At 45.0% G+C, this 23,107-nt stretch overlaps 1 protein-coding gene across 2 annotated transcripts in view; it reads left to right on the forward strand.

Moving 5' to 3' along the window:
• RGS11 (regulator of G protein signaling 11) overlaps positions 1-23,107 on the forward strand; it is a 146,342-nt gene that overhangs the window by 70,549 nt on the left and 52,686 nt on the right. For both annotated transcript variants that reach the window (XM_089658258.1, XM_089658259.1), the window contains exons 8-10: positions 8,974-9,055; positions 21,013-21,081; positions 22,384-22,413. In XM_089658258.1, coding sequence (XP_089514384.1) covers positions 8,974-9,055; positions 21,013-21,081; positions 22,384-22,413 — 181 coding nt within the window. The remainder of the gene's footprint in view (positions 1-8,973; positions 9,056-21,012; positions 21,082-22,383; positions 22,414-23,107) is intronic.

Here is a 23,107-nt window from a genome sequence, read left to right on the forward strand (position 1 = left end):
TCCAGGGAGACCAGATATAGTGAATGCAGGGTCCGGGGAGACCAGATACAGTGAATGCAGGGTCCGGGGAGACCGGATATAGTGAATGCAGGGTCCGGGGAGATTGGATATAGTGAATGCAGGGTCCGGGGAGACCGGATACAGTGAATGCAGGGTCCTTGGAGACCAGATATAGTGAATGCAGGGTCCGGGGAGATTGGATATAGTGAATGCAGGGTCCAGGGAGACCGGATATAGTGAATGCAGGGTCCAGGGAGAGCAGATATAGTGAATGCAGGGTCCGGGGAGACCAGATATAGTGAATGCAGGGTCCGGGGAGAGCGGATATAGTGAATGCAGGGTCCGGGGAGAGCGGATATAGTGAATGCAGGGTCCGGGGAGAGCGGATAGAGTGAATGCAGGGTCCGGGGAGAGCGGATAGAGTGAATGCAGGGTCCGGGGAGAGTGGATATAGTGAATGCAGGGTCCGGGGAGACCAGATATATGAATGCAGGGTTTGGGGAGAGCAGATATATGAATGCAGGGTCCCGGGAGACCAGATATAGTGAATGCAGGGTCCCGGGAGACCAGATATAGTGAATGCGGGGTACGGGGAGAGCGGATATAGTGAATGCAGGGTCCGGGGAGAGCGGATATAGTAAATGCAGGGTCCTGGGAGACCGGATATAGTGAATGCAGGGTCCTTGGAGACCGGATATAGTGAATGCAGGGTCCTTGGAGACCAGATTTAGTGAATGCAGGGTCCAGGAAGACCAGATTTAGTGAATGCAGGGTCCAGGAAGACCAGATTTAGTGAATGCAGGGTCCAGGGAGACCAGATATAGTGAATGCAGGGTTCAGGGAGACCAGATATAGTGAATGCAGGGTCCTTGGAGACCAGATATAGTGAATGCAGGGTTCTTGGAGACCAGATATAGTGAATGGAGGATCCAGGGAGACCAGATATAGTGAATGCAGGGTCCAGGGAGACCAGATATAGTGAATGCAGGGTCCAGGGAGAGCGGATATAGTGAATGCAGGGTCCAGGGAGACCAGATATAGTGAATGCAGGGTCCAGGGAGACCAGATATAGTGAATGCAGGGTCCGGGGAGAGCGGATATAGTAAATGCAGGGTCCTGGGAGACCGGATATAGTGAATGCAGGGTCCTTGGAGACCAGATATAGTGAATTCAAGGTCCTTGGGGACCAGATATAGTGAATGCAGGATCTAGGGAGACCAGATATAGTGAATGCAGGGTCCAGGGAGACCAGATATAGTGAATGCAGGGTCCAGGGAGAGCGGATATAGTGAATGCAGGGTCCAGGGAGACCAGATATAGTGAATGCAGGGTCCAGGGAGAGCGGATATAGTGAATGCAGGGTCCAGGGAGACCAGATACAGTGAATGCAGGGTCCGGGGAGACCAGATATAGTTAATGCAGGGTCCGGGGAGACCAGATATAGTGAATGCAGGGTCCTGGGAGACCAGATACAGTGAATGCAGGGTCCGGGGAGACCGGATATAGTGAATGCAGGGTCCGGGGAGATTGGATATAGTGAATGCAGGGTCCGGGGAGACCAGATACAGTGAATGCAGGGTCCTTGGAGACCAGATATAGTGAATGCAGGGTCCGGGGAGATTGGATATAGTGAATGCAGGGTCCAGGGAGACCAGATATAGTGAATGCAGGGTCCGGGGAGAGCGGATATAGTGAATGCAGGGTCCGGGGAGACCAAATATAGTGAATGCAGGGTCCAGGGAGACCGGATATAGTGAATGCAGGGTCCGGGGAGAGCGGATATAGTGAATGCAGGGTCCAGGGACAGCAGATATATGAATGCAGGGTCCCGGGAGACCAGATATAGTGAATGCAGGGTCCCGGGAGACCAGATATAGTGAGTGCGGGGTCCGGGGAGAGCGGATATAGTGAATGCAGGGTCCGGGGAGAGCGGATATAGTAAATGCAGGGTCCTGGGAGACCGGATATAGTGAATGCTGGGTGCTTGGAGACCGGATATAGTGAATGCAGGGTCCTTGGAGACCAGATTTAGTGAATGCAGGGTCCAGGAAGACCAGATTTAGTGAATGCAGGGTCCAGGGAGACCAGATATAGTGAATGCAGGGTCCTTGGAGACCAGATATAGTGAATGCAGGGTCCTTGGGGACCAGATATAGTGAATGCAGGATCTAGGGAGACCAGATATAGTGAATGCAGGGTCCAGGGAGACCAGATATAGTGAATGCAGGGTCCAGGGAGAGTGGATATAGTGAATGCAGGGTCCAGGGAGACCAGATATAGTGAATGCAGGGTCCGGAGAGACCAGATACAGTGAATGCAGGGTCCGGGGAGACCGGATATAGTGAATGCAGGGTCCGGGGAGATTGGATATAGTGAATGCAGGGTCCGGGGAGAGCGGATATAGTGAATGCAGGGTCCGGGGAGAGCGGATATAGTGAATGCAGGGTCCGGGGAGAGCGGATAGAGTGAATGCAGGGTCCGGGGAGAGCGGATAGAGTGAATGCAGGGTCCGGGGAGAGTGGATATAGTGAATGCAGGGTCCGGGGAGAGCAGATATAGTGAATGCAGGGTCCGGGGTTTAGTAACACTTTAACCACTTGCCAACCGCGCTATAGCCGATAGACGGCTTGTCCAGTTCTGGGAGGGCGTCCATGGACGTCCTCCCAGAATGCGCCCCCTGCGTGCACCCAGCGGTGCATACCCGGCCTATGGACAGAGCTGATCACATGACATGGTAAAAGGCCAATTACAGCGATCTTTTACCATATGATCAGCTGTGTCCAATGACAGCACTACCGATAACTGGCAAATGTGACAGAGGAGATCTGCACTGATAATCAGGGCACTGATTATCAGTGCTGCCCATCAGTGCCCAGCAATGCTGCCCAGCAGTGCCACCCATCAGTGCCCAGCAGTGTCACCCATCAGTGCCACCCGTCAGTGCCTCCAGTCAGTGCTATCAGTCAGTGCCCATCAGTGCTGCCTATCAGTGCCCATCAGTACCACCTATCAGTGCCATCATTGCTGCATATCAGTGCCTTCTCATCAATGCCCACCAGTGCCGCCTCATCAGTGCCACCCCATCAGTGCCACCCCATCAGTGTCCAGCAGTGCCACATATCAGTGCATCATCAGTGCTTTCTCATCAATGCCCACCAGTGCCACCTCATCAGCGCTGCCTCATCAGTGCAGCCTATCAGTGCCCATCAGTGCTGCCTATCAGTGCAGCCTCTTCAACACACATCAGTGAAGGAGAAAAATTATCTGCTTGTAAAATTTTATAATAGAAACAAAGAAAACCTTTTTTTAAAAAATGTTTTGCTCTTTTTTTGTTTATAGCCCAAAAAATAAAAACAGTGGTGATTAAATACCACCAAAAGAAAGCTCTATTTATGTGAGAAAAATTTCATCTGGGTACAATGTTGAATGGCTGCGCAATTGTCATTCAAAGTGCAACAGTGCTGAAAGCTGAATATTGGCCTGGGCAGGAAGGGTGGGATGTGCCTGGTAGACGAGGAAAATGGAAAATACAGCACTTGGCCACTAGATGCCACTATAAAAGACGCTTTCTATGCTACTTAGTGCCATCTAGTGGCTAAATGCAGAAAGTTCTATTTTAAATCAAAGAAAAACATTTAACCAGCACAGAATATAGCCTACTTACATTGTTTTTTTGGGCTCATTCACACGAATGTTTGCGCACTCTCACTGCCCATATTGCTAATACAATTAAAACCAAAATGCACTCCTTTATGTAATTATTTAGGGTTTACTTTAATGCAGACACTTTGACACACCAGGGCCTATAGAGTCAGACTAATCAAGCTTGTAAGCTGACTCATACACATCCCTAAAGAAAATACAGGCAACGTGAAGCAATTACCCATGATGCACTTTGGCATGGGCTTTTATAGACACATTCCCTTCCTTTAAGAGTGTTTTAAATCCCCATGAATAAGTAAAGTGTTTATTCGCTATACTTAATACAGAAGGCGCCCATCAAATATTCATGCAAATCTGCCATGAAAAATTCATAATAATGTGTAAGATTTCCGTGATTTTTGCCGCATGTGCACATCCAACCGTATTTGTTCATAATTATTAAAGCGAACACTTTTACAGACACACAAAGCTGTTTTAGAGAGTTTTTTTGTTCATCAGTGAGACATGTGGGTTAAATTGCAGCTCAGAGCACGAGAAATAAAATACCGTATTTATTTTCCATTTGGAAGACTAAAGATCCGTCTTCTTATTGAATTTGGTCTCATAAGATCAATTTAACACTGCTGCGAGTAAAATTGATTGAGACTCAGTTATTCATTTCAAAAGAAACTACAACGTATATAAATGTATATTTACACCCGAGAACAACATGTAATATAATGCACCAGTCCTTAAATAAGGTGGATGCATTTGTTTTCTTTTTTTTCAGGCTTCTTCCTAGGTAGCCTGACATCCGCACACTTCCTGTCCTAGGGTGACAACGTTCACTGCACTGTATTTGTGGAGAAGTGGCGTTGTCACCCAAGGCTGTTCTGACTGGGACTTCAAACTCCTCCTGCTCTCTATTATCTAGGAGGGAGCTCCTGTTGTTGCTGGGGGGTCAATTGTTGCTGTGAGGGATCTACTGTTGAGGGAGAGGTTTATTGATGCTGGCTGTGGGGAGGTCTGTTGCTGCTGCCATAGGTCTGTTGTTGCTGGGGGGTCCACTATTGCCGGGTGGGTTTATTGTTGTGTGTGGATCTATTGTTGCTGGGGGTATTTTGTTACAGGTGGTCCATTGTTGCTAGGGGGCCCACTATTACTGGGGGGGGAGGTCTTTTGTTGTGGGTAGATCTGTTGTTGTTGGGGGGTAGTTTGTTACAAGTGGTCCATTGTTGCTAAGAGGGTCCACTGTTGCACGGGGGTCTATTTTTATGGGTGGATTTATTGTTGCAGGGTGGGGGTGGGAGGTCTATTTAACTGCTTATTATATTACTTAATATATTCTCTTTAAAGGGTGGTACTGGGAGGTGGGTAGGGGGTGGAACCCAGGAACGCTGTTCGGTGGTGGGTAGGGGCGGAGACAAGGGGTGGCTCGGAAAGCAAGAGTTCCTGCACCTATTATCTGAGAAAAAAAGCCCTGTATACCGTATATATATATATATATGGCATACAGTATGTATAAAAATATCATTATATTATTTTGACCATATGTTTATAGTACCTCACTGATCATTTTCTTTTGTTGCCCTGCTTGAATTGTAGATTATTATTATTATACAGGATTTATATATTATTATTATACAGGATTTATATATTATTATTATACAGGATTTATATAGCGCCACCAGTTTGCTCAGCGCTTTACAATATAACGGGAGACAATACAGCAACAATACAGTTCAGTGAGTGGTGCAGTAGGTAGTCACTGTGGGGGATGGAGTGGTTGGAAGAGTAAAGGATACCAGAATTAGCAGAGGGCGGGATAGGTTTCCCTGAAGAGATAGGTTTTCAGTGATCGCCGAAAGGCAAGTAGAGTAGGTGATAATCTGATAGATTGGGGTAGGGAGTTCCAGAGGATGGGTGACGCCCTGGAGAAGTCTTGGAGACGAGCATGGGAGGATGAGATAAGGGAGCTAGAGAGTAAGAGGTCTTGTGAGGAGCGGAGTGTACGGTTTGGGTGATATTATAAATAGACAGATCCCTTTTGGATCTTCTTTTCTAGATATTATTGTTATAGGCTGCAATTTTATAATACTGGTATTTCTTTACTTGAATCAGTAAAAATTTGTAAACAGAAAAAAAAATTATCATTATATTATTTATATATATATATATATATATATATATATATATATATAAAATATTATCATAATAATTATAGAATTATTATAATACTTTACAATATCTATCTATCTATCTATCTATCTATCTATCTATCTATCTATCTATCTATCTATTCATATCTATCTATCTATCTATCTATCTATCTATCTATCTATCTATCTATCTATCGATCGATCGATCTATCTATCTATCTATCTATCTATCTATCTATCTATCTATCTATCTATCTATCTATCTATCTTCTATCTATCTTCTATCTATCTATCTATCTATAATATTATTTTGAGATATACAGTATATGCATGTATGATTATTATTATATTTTTTTGAGATACCTATGGATATACTGTATATAATATTAATACATCATTTTGACATTATATACGCATATATGCAGAATTATTATTAGATTATTTTGAGACACTATGGGAGCATCAATAATTATTCTTATTTTTTTTTTCAAAAATAGTGACACTTCCCTATGTGGTTTTATTGGTTTGCACTATAACTAGAATATTTCAATAAAAAAAGACGTTCCCAGAAATAGAATATTACAAGATTATAGATCACAACATTCCATTCCTGCAGAGGTCAATAGAATCCTTTTTTTTTTCCTTTTTTTGAGGACAATAACATATTGAAAAAGGTACAAAGCAATAAAAGGGATTTGTAACATGATAATGACAATGGGATATATTCACATAAAACGATAAGAAGGAAAGCACCCAATGGTGGTCAGCCAGCATCAACCCTGAAAAAAAAAGCCATGGGGAGAGGGGGGGGAGTTGGTTTCTACAGAGATGGCTTTGAAAAAGTCATAGATGGATGGTCACTGGTAGGCATCCAAATGGCATACCTAGAGCTCACAGCAAAGCTTTGAATGATCTTTTATATAGTTAAATGGTTAGTCAGGTTGAAAAAAGACACACGTCCATCTAATTCAACCAATAGAAAAGATAAATAAATATAAAACCTCCATATACTGTACACAATGCTATACCCACAGTTGATCCGGGGGAAAGCAAAAAGGAAAAAAACCACAACAAAGCATGATCCAATTTTCTCCGGCGGGGAAACAAAAACCTTCCTGATCCTCCTGGAGGCAATCGGATATTCCCTGGATCAACAATCCCTGGTGTTATTACTTAAACATGTGAACATCCAGTTATATTTTGTGCATTTAGGAATACATACAGCTTTTTTTTAAAACAGTCTACTGAGCTGGCCAGAATTTCCTCCCTGAGGAAGTTTATTCCATATTTTCACAGCACTTACAGTGAAGAAGCCTTTCTCTATGTGAAGGCTAGACCTCTTTCCCTCCAGACATAAAGTGATCCTCCTTGTCATCTGCTGTGACCTGAAAGTTAGTTAGGCTGGCCATTGATGTCTCTTTTTCATTCATTCAACCATCGAAAAAAACAAACAAACATATTCCCCTAAACACACAAATGAGGTGAACAGAGAAATCCTTCCTGCTGTAGTATTGTATTCCAACAGTGGGGACTCTCCGCAGTCAGAATACACTGATCTGTGGCTGCAGCCACTGATCGAGCAATACGTCCCAGGAAGCCCGATTCTCTGTTGAACAGGCATGGCCTCGCGTGGATCAAAATTTTGATCCGTCCATGGCCAGCTTTTCTCTGCACACAACTTTTGGTTGGTTAACATTGATAGATTATCTATAGCCTCAAAAAACTTTTCTGTTTGTGTTTCCCTCCAGAGAGTAGTCCCAATTTAACCCAATTGGAAGATGAACATCAACTTGTCCAAGAAGAGGTTTAGTGAAGGTGGTTCGGAGTAGATCCACCAATGGAGGATCACTTTTTTGGCCACTAATGATATAGTAGATGACGGCATTCTCCAACCCACTGTGATTTTAGCCCCTAGTAGTAGATCCAAGAATCTACGCCTTTGACACCTAGATTTGCCAAGGCTGGGGTAAGAGGGAGGTAGTTCACCAAGCTGTCCGTAGCATGTGGGAGGGACCTACTTGCCCTGCACTTAGGGATGCCTGTTGCATGAATGCGCTTACCAACACCAGGACCAGGTAGAGCTGCATTCATGAAAATTCGACATTAATACGGAACCCCGGCTTGGAGATGAGCTGTACACCATGTTCAACTGTGAGGGGACATACTGGTCCTTCCATGTTGTTGCAGATCTTGCTTTTCCAGAGTGTAGTATTTAAGAGGAGCACCACTGAGCCTGTGCTCCACTCCATCAGTCCAGCATTTCTCTGCCACCTCATTTCCAGTGACAGAATTGGGTTCCGCTCACCCGTACCAGGCGGCTAGGTCCATAAGATCTCTGTACTGCGGGTTCGGTCCTGATTGCTTTTGGGGAACCGACCTCTAGGGAGGGAATCATTGTACTGACCCTCTAAATACCAGAGGACCCATCACCTAAGCCTGGAAGCACTCTACGCTGACTAGCTGTTATACATTCCCACCAGTTCAGGGTTACCAATAGCAACTGCACTCCTTTCGTAATCTCCTTTGCTGAGTTAACCTGTCGTGGTGATCTCCTATCCTTTTCTTCTTTGTCCTCTGCTTTATAGTCCCTATATCTTTGATACACAATATACCAACATGAACCCCTTTGCAAATAACTTTAAATCAGGCTTTCAATGGTTACAGAACTTTACTTGGAAACTCTGAAGCAGCACAGTTCATGAACACATAAGTCTCTTACTAACTAACTATTCCTAGGCTGCCCAGGCATACCTTTGCAGGTAGAAATCCATGGCTGCAAAACTCCCTGGCAGGTAGGTTCCCTTGGGGTTGCTCCTGGTTACATCCTCTCCTGTGGACCTCTTGCCCCTCTCCCATGCAGTTTCTCTCCAGCCTCTGAGCCCAGCCTTCCCCCTTTTAAATGCTTCACAAGGTGGCATGCAGAGCCCAGAAAAACACAGGAAAACTGCAAAACCAGAGGTAACCTCTTCCCACCATCAATTCCATACCTCGAGTTCAGTTTTAAGACCCTTAGGAGTCCGTTGAGATCCATGCAGAGAAATGTATGCACCATGCTAATCCCTACACATCATTTCCCTAAAAGTGGAGGAGGTCATGCTCAACGGTCTAGTAAAAGAGGTGAGGATGTCCATTGATCATGGCTTTAATCTGTGTGCTATGCTTCTACAAACAGGGCCGCCAAGCAGCGCCGAAAAGGAGATCGGATCGTCATTGAATGCCAAGAACAGGCGTACTGGCTCGTCAGCAAGCCATCGGTGAGTTGGTCAAGGTGTGGTCGTCTCTTGTAGCTGCAATGGAAGTACTGATGGTTTGGTGCACAATCAGAAGTGGGTCAGCTATGGCCATTAGAAAACATGTGTTGGCCATGCATTTGCTTTGCGTTCACCAGGTGTTCATGTCACAGGGCCATGAACTTTTTTAAAGCAGTTTAAATGTTGGGCAAAATGAGTCCTGTGCAGCTTCCTGACGTGCCTGGAGGGGACCGTGTGCCATATGCCTTCTCCATACCATGTCCATGTACCTGTCTGGGATGTGCCTACTTTATATTATCTTACTGAACTGGGATTTGGGGGTGGGGGCTGTTTAGGTTAGGTTTCTTTGTGTTTCTTTTATTTTTCTGTTGTTTTTAAGTATGTCGAACCCAGGGGTGGACTGACCATTCGGGCTCTCGGGCACTGCTCAAGGGCCCGGGGTCAGTAGGGGGCCCCATGAGATGCCCCTGGTACCTTTCATAGACTTTTTCATAGGCTTTTTTAAGTGTGGTTTGAGTGTGGGCGAGGACACAGGGGCCCCATGATCCCCTATGAACCGGTGGCCCCATGAGTTGTCAGTCCCCCCCTGGTCAAACCTCTGCAGAGTGACCACTGCTTCCACAAAGAGAGCTATGGTTCCACTCTGCAGCATGCTGGCAGGGGACAGGCGAAAGGTGTGCAGTTGGTTTTCTTTAGAAGCAGGCACAGCTTGAGTAGAAAAGCCAGTTCCCTACCAGGATGCTGCAAGGAAGGACCCTTATTCTCTGTAAGGAAGCAGAGGACTCTATGCAGAGGTCAAGCATGCATCTCGCTGAGTCAGAGCTCTCCAATCAGCAGGGAGTATGAGCTTTGCTGATCGCAGAGCTATAGGCTGGATTAAGCAGGGGGTGTGTCAGACATCTGCAGAGAGACCACTGTTTCCACACAGAGCAAGGGTCCTTCTCCGCAGCAGGCTGGCTGGAAACAAGCTTTTCTACTCTACTGTAAATTCTAAGACCTTGCACACCTTAGTTTGCAACTGAAATGTCGCTGATTTAAATTGAAAGTTCAGTTTGGATTAAAAAAATAAATAAAGGGGTCTGTTTATCAATGTTTCACCCAATATTCACACAACGTCCACCAAAGACTCACACACTTTCTTTACAAAGGATTCAATAGAAAAATGAGTGGAACACTAGCTCTCTGTGTGTTCCACTCATTTCAATGCCCACCGGCCACCTGCAGAGTTTAAATGCCCACCTGCCCAGCTGCCACATTTCAATGCCCACCCCTAGTGAGTCACACCAATAACTCTGCAAACAGCTCACACTTGCCAATAATTGGAGAGCTCTAGCGGTGAGAGAAACCGCATACGATTTGGTCAGGAGCCGCACCGCACTCATTTACTGACATTTTGCGTTTCCTAGGCCTTTGTGGTTACGTAAAAAATTGGAACTACCACTATTTTGTCCTCTAGGGCAGTGGTCTCCAAACTGTGGCCCGAGGGCCAGATGTGGACCTTTACTTTCCTTTATCCGACCCTTGGGGCATTTTCTTCAATATTGATATGGGGTACACTGAGCCCAATGATGGGGCACTATTCCTCCCACTAATACCAATGATGGGGCACTATTCCTCCCACTAATACCAATGATGGGGCACTATTCCTCCCAATGATACCAATGATGGGGCACTATTCCTCCCACTGACACCAATGATGGGGCACTATTCCTCCCACTGATACCAATGATGGGGCACTATTCCTCCCAATGATACCAATGATGGGGCACTATTCCTCCCACTGATACCAATGATGGGGCACTATTCCTCCCAATGATACCAATGATGGGGCACTATTCCTTCCACTGACACCAATGATGGGGCACTATTCCTCCCACTGATACCAATGATGGGGCACTATTCCCCCCACTGATACCAGTGATGGGGCACTATTCCTCCCACTAATTCCAACGATGGGGCACTATTCCTCCCACTGATACCAATGATGGAGCACTATTCCTCCCACTGATACCAATGATGGGGCACTATTCCTCCCACTGATACCAATGATGGAGCACTATTCCTCCCACTGACACCAATGATGGGACACTATTCCTCCCACTGATACCAATGATGGGGCACTATTCCTCCCACTGATACCAATGATGGGGCACTATTCCTCCCACTAATACCAATGATGGGGCATGATTCCTCCCTACTGATACCAATGATGGGGCGTTATTCCACCCCACTGATACCAATGATGGGGCACTATTCCTCCCGCTGATACCAATGATGGGGCACTATTCCTGCCACTGATACCAATGATGGGGCACTATTCCTCCCATTGACACCAATGATGGGCCACTATTCCTCCCATTGACACCAATGATGGGACACTATTCCTCCCACTGATACCAATGATGGGGTACTATTCCTCCCACTGATACCAATGATGGGGCACTATTCCTGCCACTGATACCAATGATGGGGCACTATTCCTCCCCCTGACACCAATGATGGGGCACTATTCCTCCCACTGATACCAATGATGGGGCACTATTCCTCCCATTGACACCAATGATGGGACACTATTCCTCCCATTGACACCAATGATGGGACACTATTCCTCCCACTGATACCAATGATGGGGTACTATTCCTCCCACTGATACCAATGATGGGGCACTATTCCTGCCACTGATACCAATGATGGGGCACTATTCCTCCCACTGATACCAATGATGGGGCACTATTCCTCCCCCTGACACCAATGATGGGGCACTATTCCTCCCCCTGACACCAATAATGGGGCACTATTCCTCCCACTGATACCAATGATGGGGCACTATTCCTTCCCCTGACACCAATGATGGGGCACTATTCCTCCCACTGATACCAATGATGGGGCAGTATTCCTCCCACTGATACCAATGATGGGGCACTATTCCTCCCACTGATACCAATGATGGGGCACTATTCCTCCCACTGATACCAATGATGGGGCACTATTCCTCCCACTGATACCAATGATGGGGCACTATTCCTCCCACTGATACCAATGATGGGGCACTATTCCTCCCACTGACACCAATGATGGGGCACTATTCCTCCCACTGACACCAATGATGGGACACTATTCCTCCCCCTGACACCAATGATGGGGCACTATTCCTCCCACTGATACCAATGATGGGGCAGTATTCCTGCCACTGATACCAATGATGGGACACTATTCCTCCCACTGACACCAATGATGGGGCACTATTCCTCCCACTGATACCAATGATGGGGCACTATTCCTCCCCCTGACACCAATGATGGGGCACTATTCCTCCCCCTGACACCAATAATGGGGCACTATTCCTCCCACTGATACCAATGATGGGGCACTATTCCTCCCCCTGACACCAATGATGGGGCACTATTCCTCCCACTGATACCAATGATGGGGCAGTATTCCTCCCACTGATACCAATGATGGGGCACTATTCCTCCCACTGACACCAATGATGGGACACTATTCCTCCCCCTGACACCAATGATGGGACACTATTCCTCCCCCTGACACCAATGATGGGGCACTATTCCTCCCACTGATACCAATGATGGGGCAGTATTCCTCCCACTGATACCAATGATGGGGCACTATTCCTCCCACTGACACCAACAATGAGGCACTTTTTCTTACACTGACTGTAATCCAAGCCTGTGGCATTGTTTACTCCCACTTTCTTCTCCTACTGGCCACAGTTCAGTCCCCCTAAAGTCGGAAGGATAGTAAACTGGCTCTTTGTTTAGAAAGTTTGGAGATCCCTTGTGTAGGGTCTCTGCTTTCAGAAAATACATAATGTTTTGGAGGATTATGTAACCTTCAGGCCTAAAACGAATTTTTAAACATGTGTGAACTCCTCCCCCCCCCCGCGCAAAAACGGCTCTGGCAGTGAAAGGGCGAAACACAAGAAGACAACCATTGCGTCTTCTTGCTTCTTTTTTTATTGTATCACTTTGTAAATATTTTGTTATCTGCAAGGCTCCTTTGAAATGAATATGTCGTTGTTGGCCTTTAAAGTTCTCGCACAAAAGTGTCACAGCTTGAGTCACAGCAGCGCCATAACCACATCTGTACACCTTGGGAAGCGAACGCGTGTTTTTCTCCCACGCTCGTCTTTCATCTAAGCCTTATATAGGCCGCGCTCTTCTGCATTTCTTCATTAGAAAGGAAAAAAGAAAAAAAAAAACTGGAGCGCACACACACACGAGCCATCGAACAATCAATTTCCGAAGCTTTCATGTGACCTTCGGATGACTTTGATGGCCCCTTTCATCTTCCCATCAAGGTCGCGTACGACCGTTTCCAGCTCGCATCCAGCAAAATTATATTTATTAAAGCGCAAGGTTTTGTGAGCGGTATATAATTAGATGTCTATAATTTGCTTCCTGTCGTGTTGTTAACACATGCTGCTGCTTTTTTTTTTTTTTATTAGACTAAATATAGTTTCTCTGGATGGCAGGAATGCAGCTATAATTTATTTTATTTTTTTTAATGATCTACTTTTCACAGGAAGGATTTGAATATTTGGGATAAAAGTTAAAGGGAAAAAAAAAAATCATCTTTCGTTATAATATAATTGCCAGGCGAGCCTTTTTCTGATCTGACGTTATTAAAAATTAGCTTTTCGTTTTCATCTGAAGCAGCTCGTTAATTTCTATAGCTGCCTAATGATTATTATGCCCCTCCCCCGAACATGGAAATGTTGCAGGTTTTGAGGATTCTTAAAGCCCAATTGAACTTTCAGTTTATTATTTATTTATTTCAGGTTCTTATATAGTGCCGATAATTTACACAGCACTTTACATATATATTGTACATTCACATCAGTCCCTAACCCTCAAGGGGTGTACAATCTAAGGTCCCTAACCCTCAAGGGGCGTACAATCTAAGGTCCCTAACCCTCAAGGGGCGTACAATCTAAGGTCCCTAACCCTCAAGGGGCGTACAATCTAAGGTCCCTAACCCTCAAGGGGCGTACAATCTAAGGTCCCTAACCCTCAAGGGGCGTACAATCTAAGGTCCCTAACCCTCAAGGGGCGTACAATCTAAGGTCCCTAACCCTCAAGGGTCGTACAATCTAAGGTCCCTAACCCTCAAGGGGCGTACAATCTAAGGTCCCTAACCCTCAAGGGGCGTACAATCTAAGGTCCCTAACCCTCAAGGGGCGTACAATCTAAGGGCCCTAACCCTCAAGGGGCGTACAATCTAAGGTCCCTCACCCTCAAGGGGCGTACAATCTAAGGTCCCTCACCCTCAAGGGGCGTACAATCTAAGGTCCCTCACCCTCAAGGGGCGTACAATCTAATGTCCCTAACCCTCAAGGGGCGTACAATCTAAGGTCCCTAACCCTCAAGGGGCGTACCATCTAAGGTCCCTAACCCTCAAGGGGCGTACAATCTAAGGTCCCTAACCCTCAAAGGGCGTACAATCTAAGGTCCCTAACCCTCAAGGGGCGTACAATCTAAGGTCCCTAACCCTCAAGGGGCATACAATCTGAGGTCCCTAACCCTCAAGGGGCGTGCAATCTAAGGTCCCTAACCCTCAAGGGGCGTACAATCTAAGGGCCCTAACTCACATTCATACATACACATACTAGGGACAATTTAGACAGGAGCCAATTAACCTACCAGCATGTCTTTGGAGTGTGGGAGGAAACCGGAGTACTCGGAGGAAACCCACACAGGCACAGGGAGAAGATGCAAACTCCAGACAGGTGGTGCCATGGTTGGGATTCGAACCAATGACACTAGTAATGCCAGACACCTGTATATATATAGGCTGCATGCATGCAGCTCCAAGATGGATACAGACGCAGAAAACAGGCTTGGCACGCAGGACGGGTGTCAATGCTCATCTTAAAGCGGTATAAAACCCAAAACCAAAGATATATTATATTGCAACTTATCCATCATTATATATGGTGGCTGTATTAGTTTTCTTTTCTTTCGTTTTTTCCCCTGGTGATCTGACAAGCCACGCACCTCCTGTATTACTCTAAGTTCGCACTTGTGCACATTTGCGTGAACATGGCAGCTCATTCACGCTACAGGTTGAGATGCGTGGGGGTGCCGTTAAGAATGAAAAGAGACACCACTCTGGATGAATGAGCAGAGGAGGCACAGCAGCATTTTCAGTCTGGGGAGGGAGTGTTAAATGTATTAGTAAAATTTAGATACGCTAACAAATGGAAGCTCACACTTTATAATCAGGTACAGCATGTGATCAGTTACATTCTACTAGAGAGCTTGTGCTTTTGAAAAACAACATATTTCCAGATGAAAATAGAAGGAAGAAAGCCTAAAAACAAAACAAATTGAATGCAAGAATGCTAAGCTGCAATATGATAAATGTTTGCTTTTGGCTTTAATACCATTTGCCCTGCAGAGGATTTATCCCCCTTCCTAACCAAGCTGCATTAGTTTAACTGACAATTGCGCGGTCGTGCAACGCTGCACGCAAATTAAATTTATGTCCTTTTTGTCCCACAAATAGAGCTTTCTTTCAGCGGTATTTGATCGCCTGTGCGGTTTTTATTTTTTGCGCTATAAACAAAAAAAGACCGACAATTTTGAAAAAACAAAACAATATTTTTGACTTTTTGCTATTAAAGCGGAGTTCCACTCACTCTATAAAAAAATAAAAGTCAGCAGCTGCAAAAACTGTAGCTGGTGACTTTTAAAAAACAGCCACTCACCTGTCCCACGGTCCCGCCTTGCCCCCGCCGCAGCCCGTTTCACCGGCCGTCCTGTATTCCAGGAGGCCGGCATCTTCAGTGTGGGCACCCGGCTGTGACAGCTTGTGGCTTCACAGCCGGGTACCCACTGCGCATGCGCAAGTAGCGCTGAGCTTCATGAATGGTCTTGTAGTCTTCTGGGACCTGTCATGTGTCCCAAAAGACTACAGGGGGGGAGGGGAGGAGGACAACTTCAGCTTCCGATCACTTAGATGATCGCAGCAGAAGTGGGAGCGGGTACCTGTCAAATTCGGGTACCCGTTACCACCCGCTCCCCAATCCTTAATGAGGAGCGGGGGAGCAGTCCTTAAAGCGGAACTTCCCCTTTTTGGGTTGAACTCCGCTTTACACATATACAGTAAAAAAAAATTTAAAAATCAAATTTCATCATAAATTTAGGCCAAAATCTATTCTGCTCCAAAAAAATCCCAATACATGTAAATTAATTGGTTTATGTGAAAGTTATAGTGTTTACAAATGGCGGTATAGATACTGGGATTTTTATTTGTAATTTTTTATACTAGTAATGGCGGCAGTCAGCGACTTATAGTGGGACTGCGGTGGGCATTCTGACACTGGGGGGGGACTGATCCGGGGAGACCGGATATAGTGAATGCAGGGTCCGGGGAGACCGGATATAGTGAATGCAGGGTCCTGGGAGACCAGATATAGTGAATGCAGGGTCCGGGGAGACCAGATATAGTGAATGCAGGGTCCTGGGAGACCAGATATAGTGAATGCAGGGTCCTGGGAGACCAGATATAGTGAATGCGGGGTCCGGGGAGACCAGATATAGTGAATGCAGGGTTCGGGGTTTAGTAACACTTTAATGAAGTTTCAGTGCGCTTTTGATGCGTTCCAGTGCGATTTTTAATGTATTCCAGTTCAGTTTTTCCACTCTTTTTTTCTTCAATTTAAATAGGGCTGTGTACTTTCCAGTCCGTTTTTGTTGCGTTTTGGTGCATTCCAGTGTGTTGCGATGCATTTTTGATGAGTTTTACCACGTTTCAGTAAAGTTTTTTGCAGGAAAAATGCAGCCTGTTCTACTTTTTTTTCTGGAACCGGAACGCACTAGAACTGCGAGCACTGATGTAAACTATGACACTGACAACCATATAACCTACTTTCTGTGTGTTTGGGATGCAGAAAAAAAGCAACTGCAACGCATGGAGTGTGAACTGGCCCTTAATGGACAAAAAGCTATGTACCAGGGGCGGGGTGACAACTCCTGGGGCCCCCGAGCAATAGGGGATCATGGGGCCCCTGTGTCCTTGCCCAAACTCAAAAAAGCCTATGAAAAAGGTACCAGGGGCATCTCATGGGGCCTCCAACTGACCCCGGGCCCTCGGGCAGTCCCATAGTTTCCAAATGGTCAGTCCGCCCCTGCTATGTACATCATTTTCTTTTACGGGATATTTAAAAAGCCTATTTTAGTCTGTGTGCATGAGCCCCAAGTCTTCTGTCCCCCCCGTTCTCTTTGACTTCAGCTACCAGCACAAGCACCCCCATACTGTATGTGGTACATCAAAGTTTCAGCTGCTGTGTAGGAGTTGATGCAAATGAATATTAGCGTTGATAGAACTGTTGAAATTATTTTACATGTTTTCATTGAATATTTAACAGGACTAAACTGGGGAATTTTGCAGCATTTTATCTGATGTTCTTCAGTTCTTTAAACTACCAGTTTGATCTAGTGATTTGAGCGCTGCGGGGGCTACCCATGGGGTCCTTGTGCTAAGCAATGTATATTCATCATCGCAGTTTGCAGAGTAACAAATACACCGTACATAAAAGTGATAATCCGAAATACTTAAATCTGACCTCCGGCCTTCCCTTCAGTCTTGCACAGTTGTACCGGCTCCTCTCCTGGACTGAAATGGCTTCCTCTGATTTCACTGCACACTGTGAGCTTCTCACAGTGTGCATTAGAAGCTGCAGCAAGTCAAAAAGAGCCTCATCCAGCATCATCTAGATCTTTCTTCTTCATTGTCCCTGGCCTGTCCCTTTCATTCACTGGATTCCATGTTTTTCAATCATGGAGGCTCAGCATCACATGTGGTTATTGCCTAGGGTGGTCTGCATGCCAATACAGTCTGCCTAAAGCCGGCCATACACGGGTAGAATTCCGAAAGAATTTTCTTTCGAACTTTTTTTCTAAGAATTTTTGTTCAAATTTTGCACCATTAGTGGGCCACAGAAAATGCAGATTTTCATGTAATCATCGAATCTGAGTGATCGGGCATGTTGGAATTTTTTTTAAAAACGAACAAATTTTGAATCGTGCAAGAAATGTAAATGAAAAAGAAATGAGCCTGAGCTGTGACCTGGAAAGAAAAGAAAATTCATGACCACAAAAATTCTTTTCTATAGCAACATGAGGTGAAATTGGAGGCTTGGTAGGTTGAGTTTCGAAATCAATGGTGGCACCATCGAATTACAAAACGCACGAAAATTCTGATTTTCTACAGAAAATGAGTTCGGAATTCGATCCATTTATGGCCTGCAAAAGATATACTATATTGCAAAAAGTATTGGGTCAGCCCTCCAAATCATGTGATTCAGGTGTTCCAATCACCTCCGTGGCCACAAATGTATACAATCATCACCTAGGCATGCAGACTGCTTCTACAAACATTTGTGAAAGAATGGGTCGCTCTCAGGAGCTTAGTGACTCCAAGCGTGGTCCCGTGATAGGTGGCCACCTGTGCAATAAGTCCATCCGTGACATTTCCTGGCTACTAAATATTCCACGCCAGGGGCGGACTGACCATTCGAGCACTCGGGCACTGCCCAAAGGCCCGAGGTCAGTAGGGGGCCCCATGAAATGCCCCTGGTACCTTTTATAGGCTTTTTTTGAGTGTGGGCAAGGACGTGATCCCCTATTGCCCGGGGGGCCCCATGAGTTGTCAGTCCGCCCCTGGTCCATGCTCAACTGTTAGTGGGATTATAACAAAGTGGAAGGAACTGGGAACAACAGCAACTCAGCCACCAAGTGGTAGGCCACGTCACATGACAGGGCGGGGTCAGCGCATGCTCAGAAGTCACCAACTGACTGCAGAGTCAATAGATTATGACCTTCAAACTTCATGTGGCCTTCAGATTAGCCCAACAACAGTGTGTAGAGAGCTTCATGGAATGGGTTTCCATGGCCGAGCAGCTGCATCCAAGCCTTACATCACCAAGTGCAATGCAAAGCGTCGGATGCTGTGGTGTAAAGCACGCCACCACTGGATTCTAGAGCATGGAGACATGTTCTCTGGAGTGACCAATCACGCTTCTCTGTCTGGCAATCCCATGGATGTGTCTGGGTTTGGCGGTGGCCAGGAGAATGGTACTTTCCTGACTGCATTGTGCCAAGTGTAACGTTTGGTGGAGGGGGGTTTATGGTGTGGGGCTGTTTTTCCAGGGGTTGGGCTTGGCCCCCTAGTTCCAGCGAAGGGAACTCTTAAGGCAACATTTTGGACAATTTCATGCTCCCAACTTTGTGGGAAGAGTTTGGGGATGGCCCCTTCCTGTTCCAACATGACTGCCCACCAGTGCACAAAGCAAGGTCCATAAAGACATGGAGGAGCCAGTTTGGGGTGGAGGAACTTGACTGGCCTGCACAGAGTCCTGACCTCAACCCCATAGAACACCTTTTGGGATAAATTAGATCAAAGACTGTGAGCCAGGCCTCCTCCCCCGACATCAGTGCCTGACCTGACAAATGTGCTTCTGGAAGAATGGTCCAACCTTCCCATAGACACCCTCCTAAACCTTGTGGACGGCCTTCCCAGAAGAGTTGAAGCTGTTATAGCTGCAAAGGGCGGGGCCAACTCAATATTGAACCCTACGGACTAAGACTGGGGGGGCCATTAAAGGTCATGTGCGTGGAAAGGCCGGCCGATCGATACTTTTGGCAAAATAGTGTAGTTTTAGCTGCCCAAATTTGTGCTTTAAAATTCCCTATGATGTGGGTATTACAGGAAGCTTACAACAGGGCTTCTTTTTTTAATTTGTAACGTTTTAAATAAAGCTTAAGTATAATCGAATATTTTACCTTCCTCCTCCCCCCTCATCAACATGCTAATACATCTTTTATTTATTTATTTATTATAGGTACTTACACAGCACCTTAGAATTATTTGCTGTGTGTATATATATATATATATATATATATATATATATATATACAGTTCATTCATATCAGTCCTTGCCCTTTTTTTTTTTAGCTAAAGCTTTTTTTTTTTCATACCTCCTTTTTTAGAATACATCTTTTATTTATTTATTAATTACAGGTACTCACACAACACCTTACAATTATTTACTGTGCGTGTGTATATATATATATATATATATATATATATATATATATATATATATTTTTTTTTTTTTTTTTTTCATTCATATCAGTCCTTGCCCTTTTTTTTTTTTTTTTAACTAAAGCTATTTTTATTTCATACCTCCTTTTTAGAATACATCTTTTATTTATTTATTAATTAATTACAGGTACTTACACAACACTTTACAATTATCTACTGTGCGTATATATATATATATATATGTGTGTATATATGTATATATATATATATATATATAGTTCATTCATATCAGTCCTTTCCCTTTTTTTTTTTAACTAAAGCTGTTGTTTTTATTTCATACCTCCTTTTTAGACTCAGTGATGTCACTACTGGATGTTTGCACTTCTCTATGCAATGCAGGCAGATCATGGCTGGTGGGAGGGGCTGGCAGGGGGCTGCGCATAGGTTCCTGAAAACATCACAGCACTTTGCTTCAGTACTCCTCTCCAGAGCCCTTATCCCTCAGCTGGATGGATCTTTGGGGAAGTCGTGTAAGCCAAATCCCTTGATGGGTGAATGTCAGTGTGGAGGGGTATATTGGTTGTAGGCCATACCAATACATTAGAAGGGTTGGTCAGGCTGGGGAGGAAATGGCTAGATGATGCTGGATGTGCTTCTGCCAGGAAATGAGTCATTGCAGCTTCTAATGCACATTGTGAGACGCTCACAGTGTGCAGTGAAATCAGAGGAAGCCATTTCAGCCCAGGAAGAGGAGCCGGTACAACTGGGCAAGACTGGAGGGAAGGCTGGGGGTCAGGTATAGTTTATAGGGAATAATACATGGAGGGCAAGGAATTGATCCAGTTTTCATTTGCAGACATAACATCTCTGTATATGTTTAATGTTTCCTATAGCCCGGGTGTTTGAATGTGATGGAACACGGTCCAGAAAGAGGAAGCTGCTACACGGGAAGAATGCAGCTTGTAAGTGTACATTTCTGTCACGTTTCGGCTGGTAATGTGTCATGACTTCAGGGCCAGAGCCAAACCGTCTCCTGGCTCCTACCCCAAATCTCACTAATAGAGCAGAAAATGCATCCTGATTGTGAATCAGGCGTCTAAGTAGATCCAGCAACAGATCTGTCTTCTCACAGTATGTGTGTGCATGCTGCATAATGTGTATATGTAATACTTCCAGGTATTCATTACCTCTCACAGAGATCACAGTACTCCCTATGACAATGCCTTCATCTGACTTTCTCTCCATAAGGACGGAACCATGTTTGTTCAGGTATCCCCCAGGTTCACTAATTACTTCCTGGGCTGAGATGCCAGTACAGAGATAATGCAATCATGAAAATCTTGGTACTTGGCTGTTTTAGCAATCGTCGGACACAGATCAGCCCCTACAGCAGCCTACTACAAACTTGCAATGTTGATGTCTGATCAATAGTGGGAGACTGGGGAGATGCTTCCTTCTGCCTGCAGCAGACTGATGACATCTCAACCAATTCACTGCCTTGACCTCAAGGATGTTTTTTTTTTTTTTTTAAATAAAAGGTGGAGCTTTTTTTGAAAACTTATACTGTTCTGTATATTGTGATACCTTGGGAATCTACAACCCCAATCCCAGGAAAGTTGGAATGCTGTATAAAATCTACATAAAAACAGAATGCAAACCTTATAAACCCATAATATATTCACAATAGAGAATGTAAAATGCTTAAACTGAGAAAATATACCTTTTTAAAGTGGTTGTAAACCTCAGACATGAAATATGAACAAAGTTTATCCCTCTATAGTGTGTACTTATCTCACTCCAGAGCACTAAATGTCATTTCCGTCTGCTGCCTCTTTCCTCTGGTATCTGCATGAGTCACTTCTGACAAGTTTTCCTGACACCAAGAGAAAAATGGTGACAGGGGAGGGACCTCCAGCAGATTGACAGTCTCAGCTCCCTTCCTGCATGCTGTGTGAAGGGGGGGGGGTGTCCCTACCCTCCAATCAGCTCTAAGAGCTCTCCTCACTGACCTCTGCAGTGTATTCAGCTCTCCACCCCCTGTTTTCTGAATTCTTAGATAAGCGTTGTAATTTCTGGACTGTGAACGGATGTAGCGATAAGAAGACTGCAGAAAAACAGGTACACCTTATGTAGGAGGATTTGTTTCATCACCTGAGGCCAATCAGTTCACCAGGTATATGTAAGGGTTTACAACCACTTTAAGAAAGTTGTATCGCCTGCTGTTATGGTTTTTGAAAGTAATAGAAGATTTTGGTTTTTTTTAGGGAAAGAATGCTGATTACTACAAAAGAGAGGTAAGTGAGGTTTTAATATTTTAATGATACGTCATAGATGAGTCGATTTACAGAGCTTGATTTTCATTCTGTACTCCTCTATGAAAGAACTGGGGGGATAAGAAGCAGAGTGAATGAAGAATGAGTGTTTAGAGGCGATTGGGAAGGATGGGAAACAGGACAGCAGAGTAAATAAGTGTCTTTTAGACATTTTTAGGAATGTGGATAGGGAACATATGTTTGACACCGAGCTACTTCTGAAAAATTCCGAGGGAATGATAAGAAGTTTGGAGAAGAGGAAATGATGACAGAGTTAATGGGGAGGGCGATGATGGAGGTCTGAGTGGCAGTATGATGGAGGTTTGAAAGAAAGAGAGGACAACTGAACATTAGATGAGAAAGTAAATGATGTGGACCAGGGGTGGACTGACAACTCATGGGGCCCGCATGAAATGTGTCCTTGCCCAAACTCAAAAAAGCCTATGAAAAAGATACCAGGGGCATCTCATGGGGTCCCCTACTGACCCCAGGCCCTCGGGCAGTGCCCGAGTTTCCAAATGGTCAGTCCGCCCCTGACGTGGACTTGTAAGGGATAAGATTATGACAGAGGAGAGAAGATGGACATTCAGACAATGATCAAAACAGAGAACCTCATGACGTACGATGAAAGGTTTGAATAAGAGGTCTATGATAAATGATAACATGGATGTAGAAG

This window comes from Staurois parvus, unplaced genomic scaffold (assembly GCF_062004578.1).
Source record: "Staurois parvus isolate SC_StPar_1 unplaced genomic scaffold, SC_StPar_1.0 ptg001060l, whole genome shotgun sequence".
Classification (NCBI taxonomy): Eukaryota; Metazoa; Chordata; class Amphibia; order Anura; family Ranidae; genus Staurois; species Staurois parvus.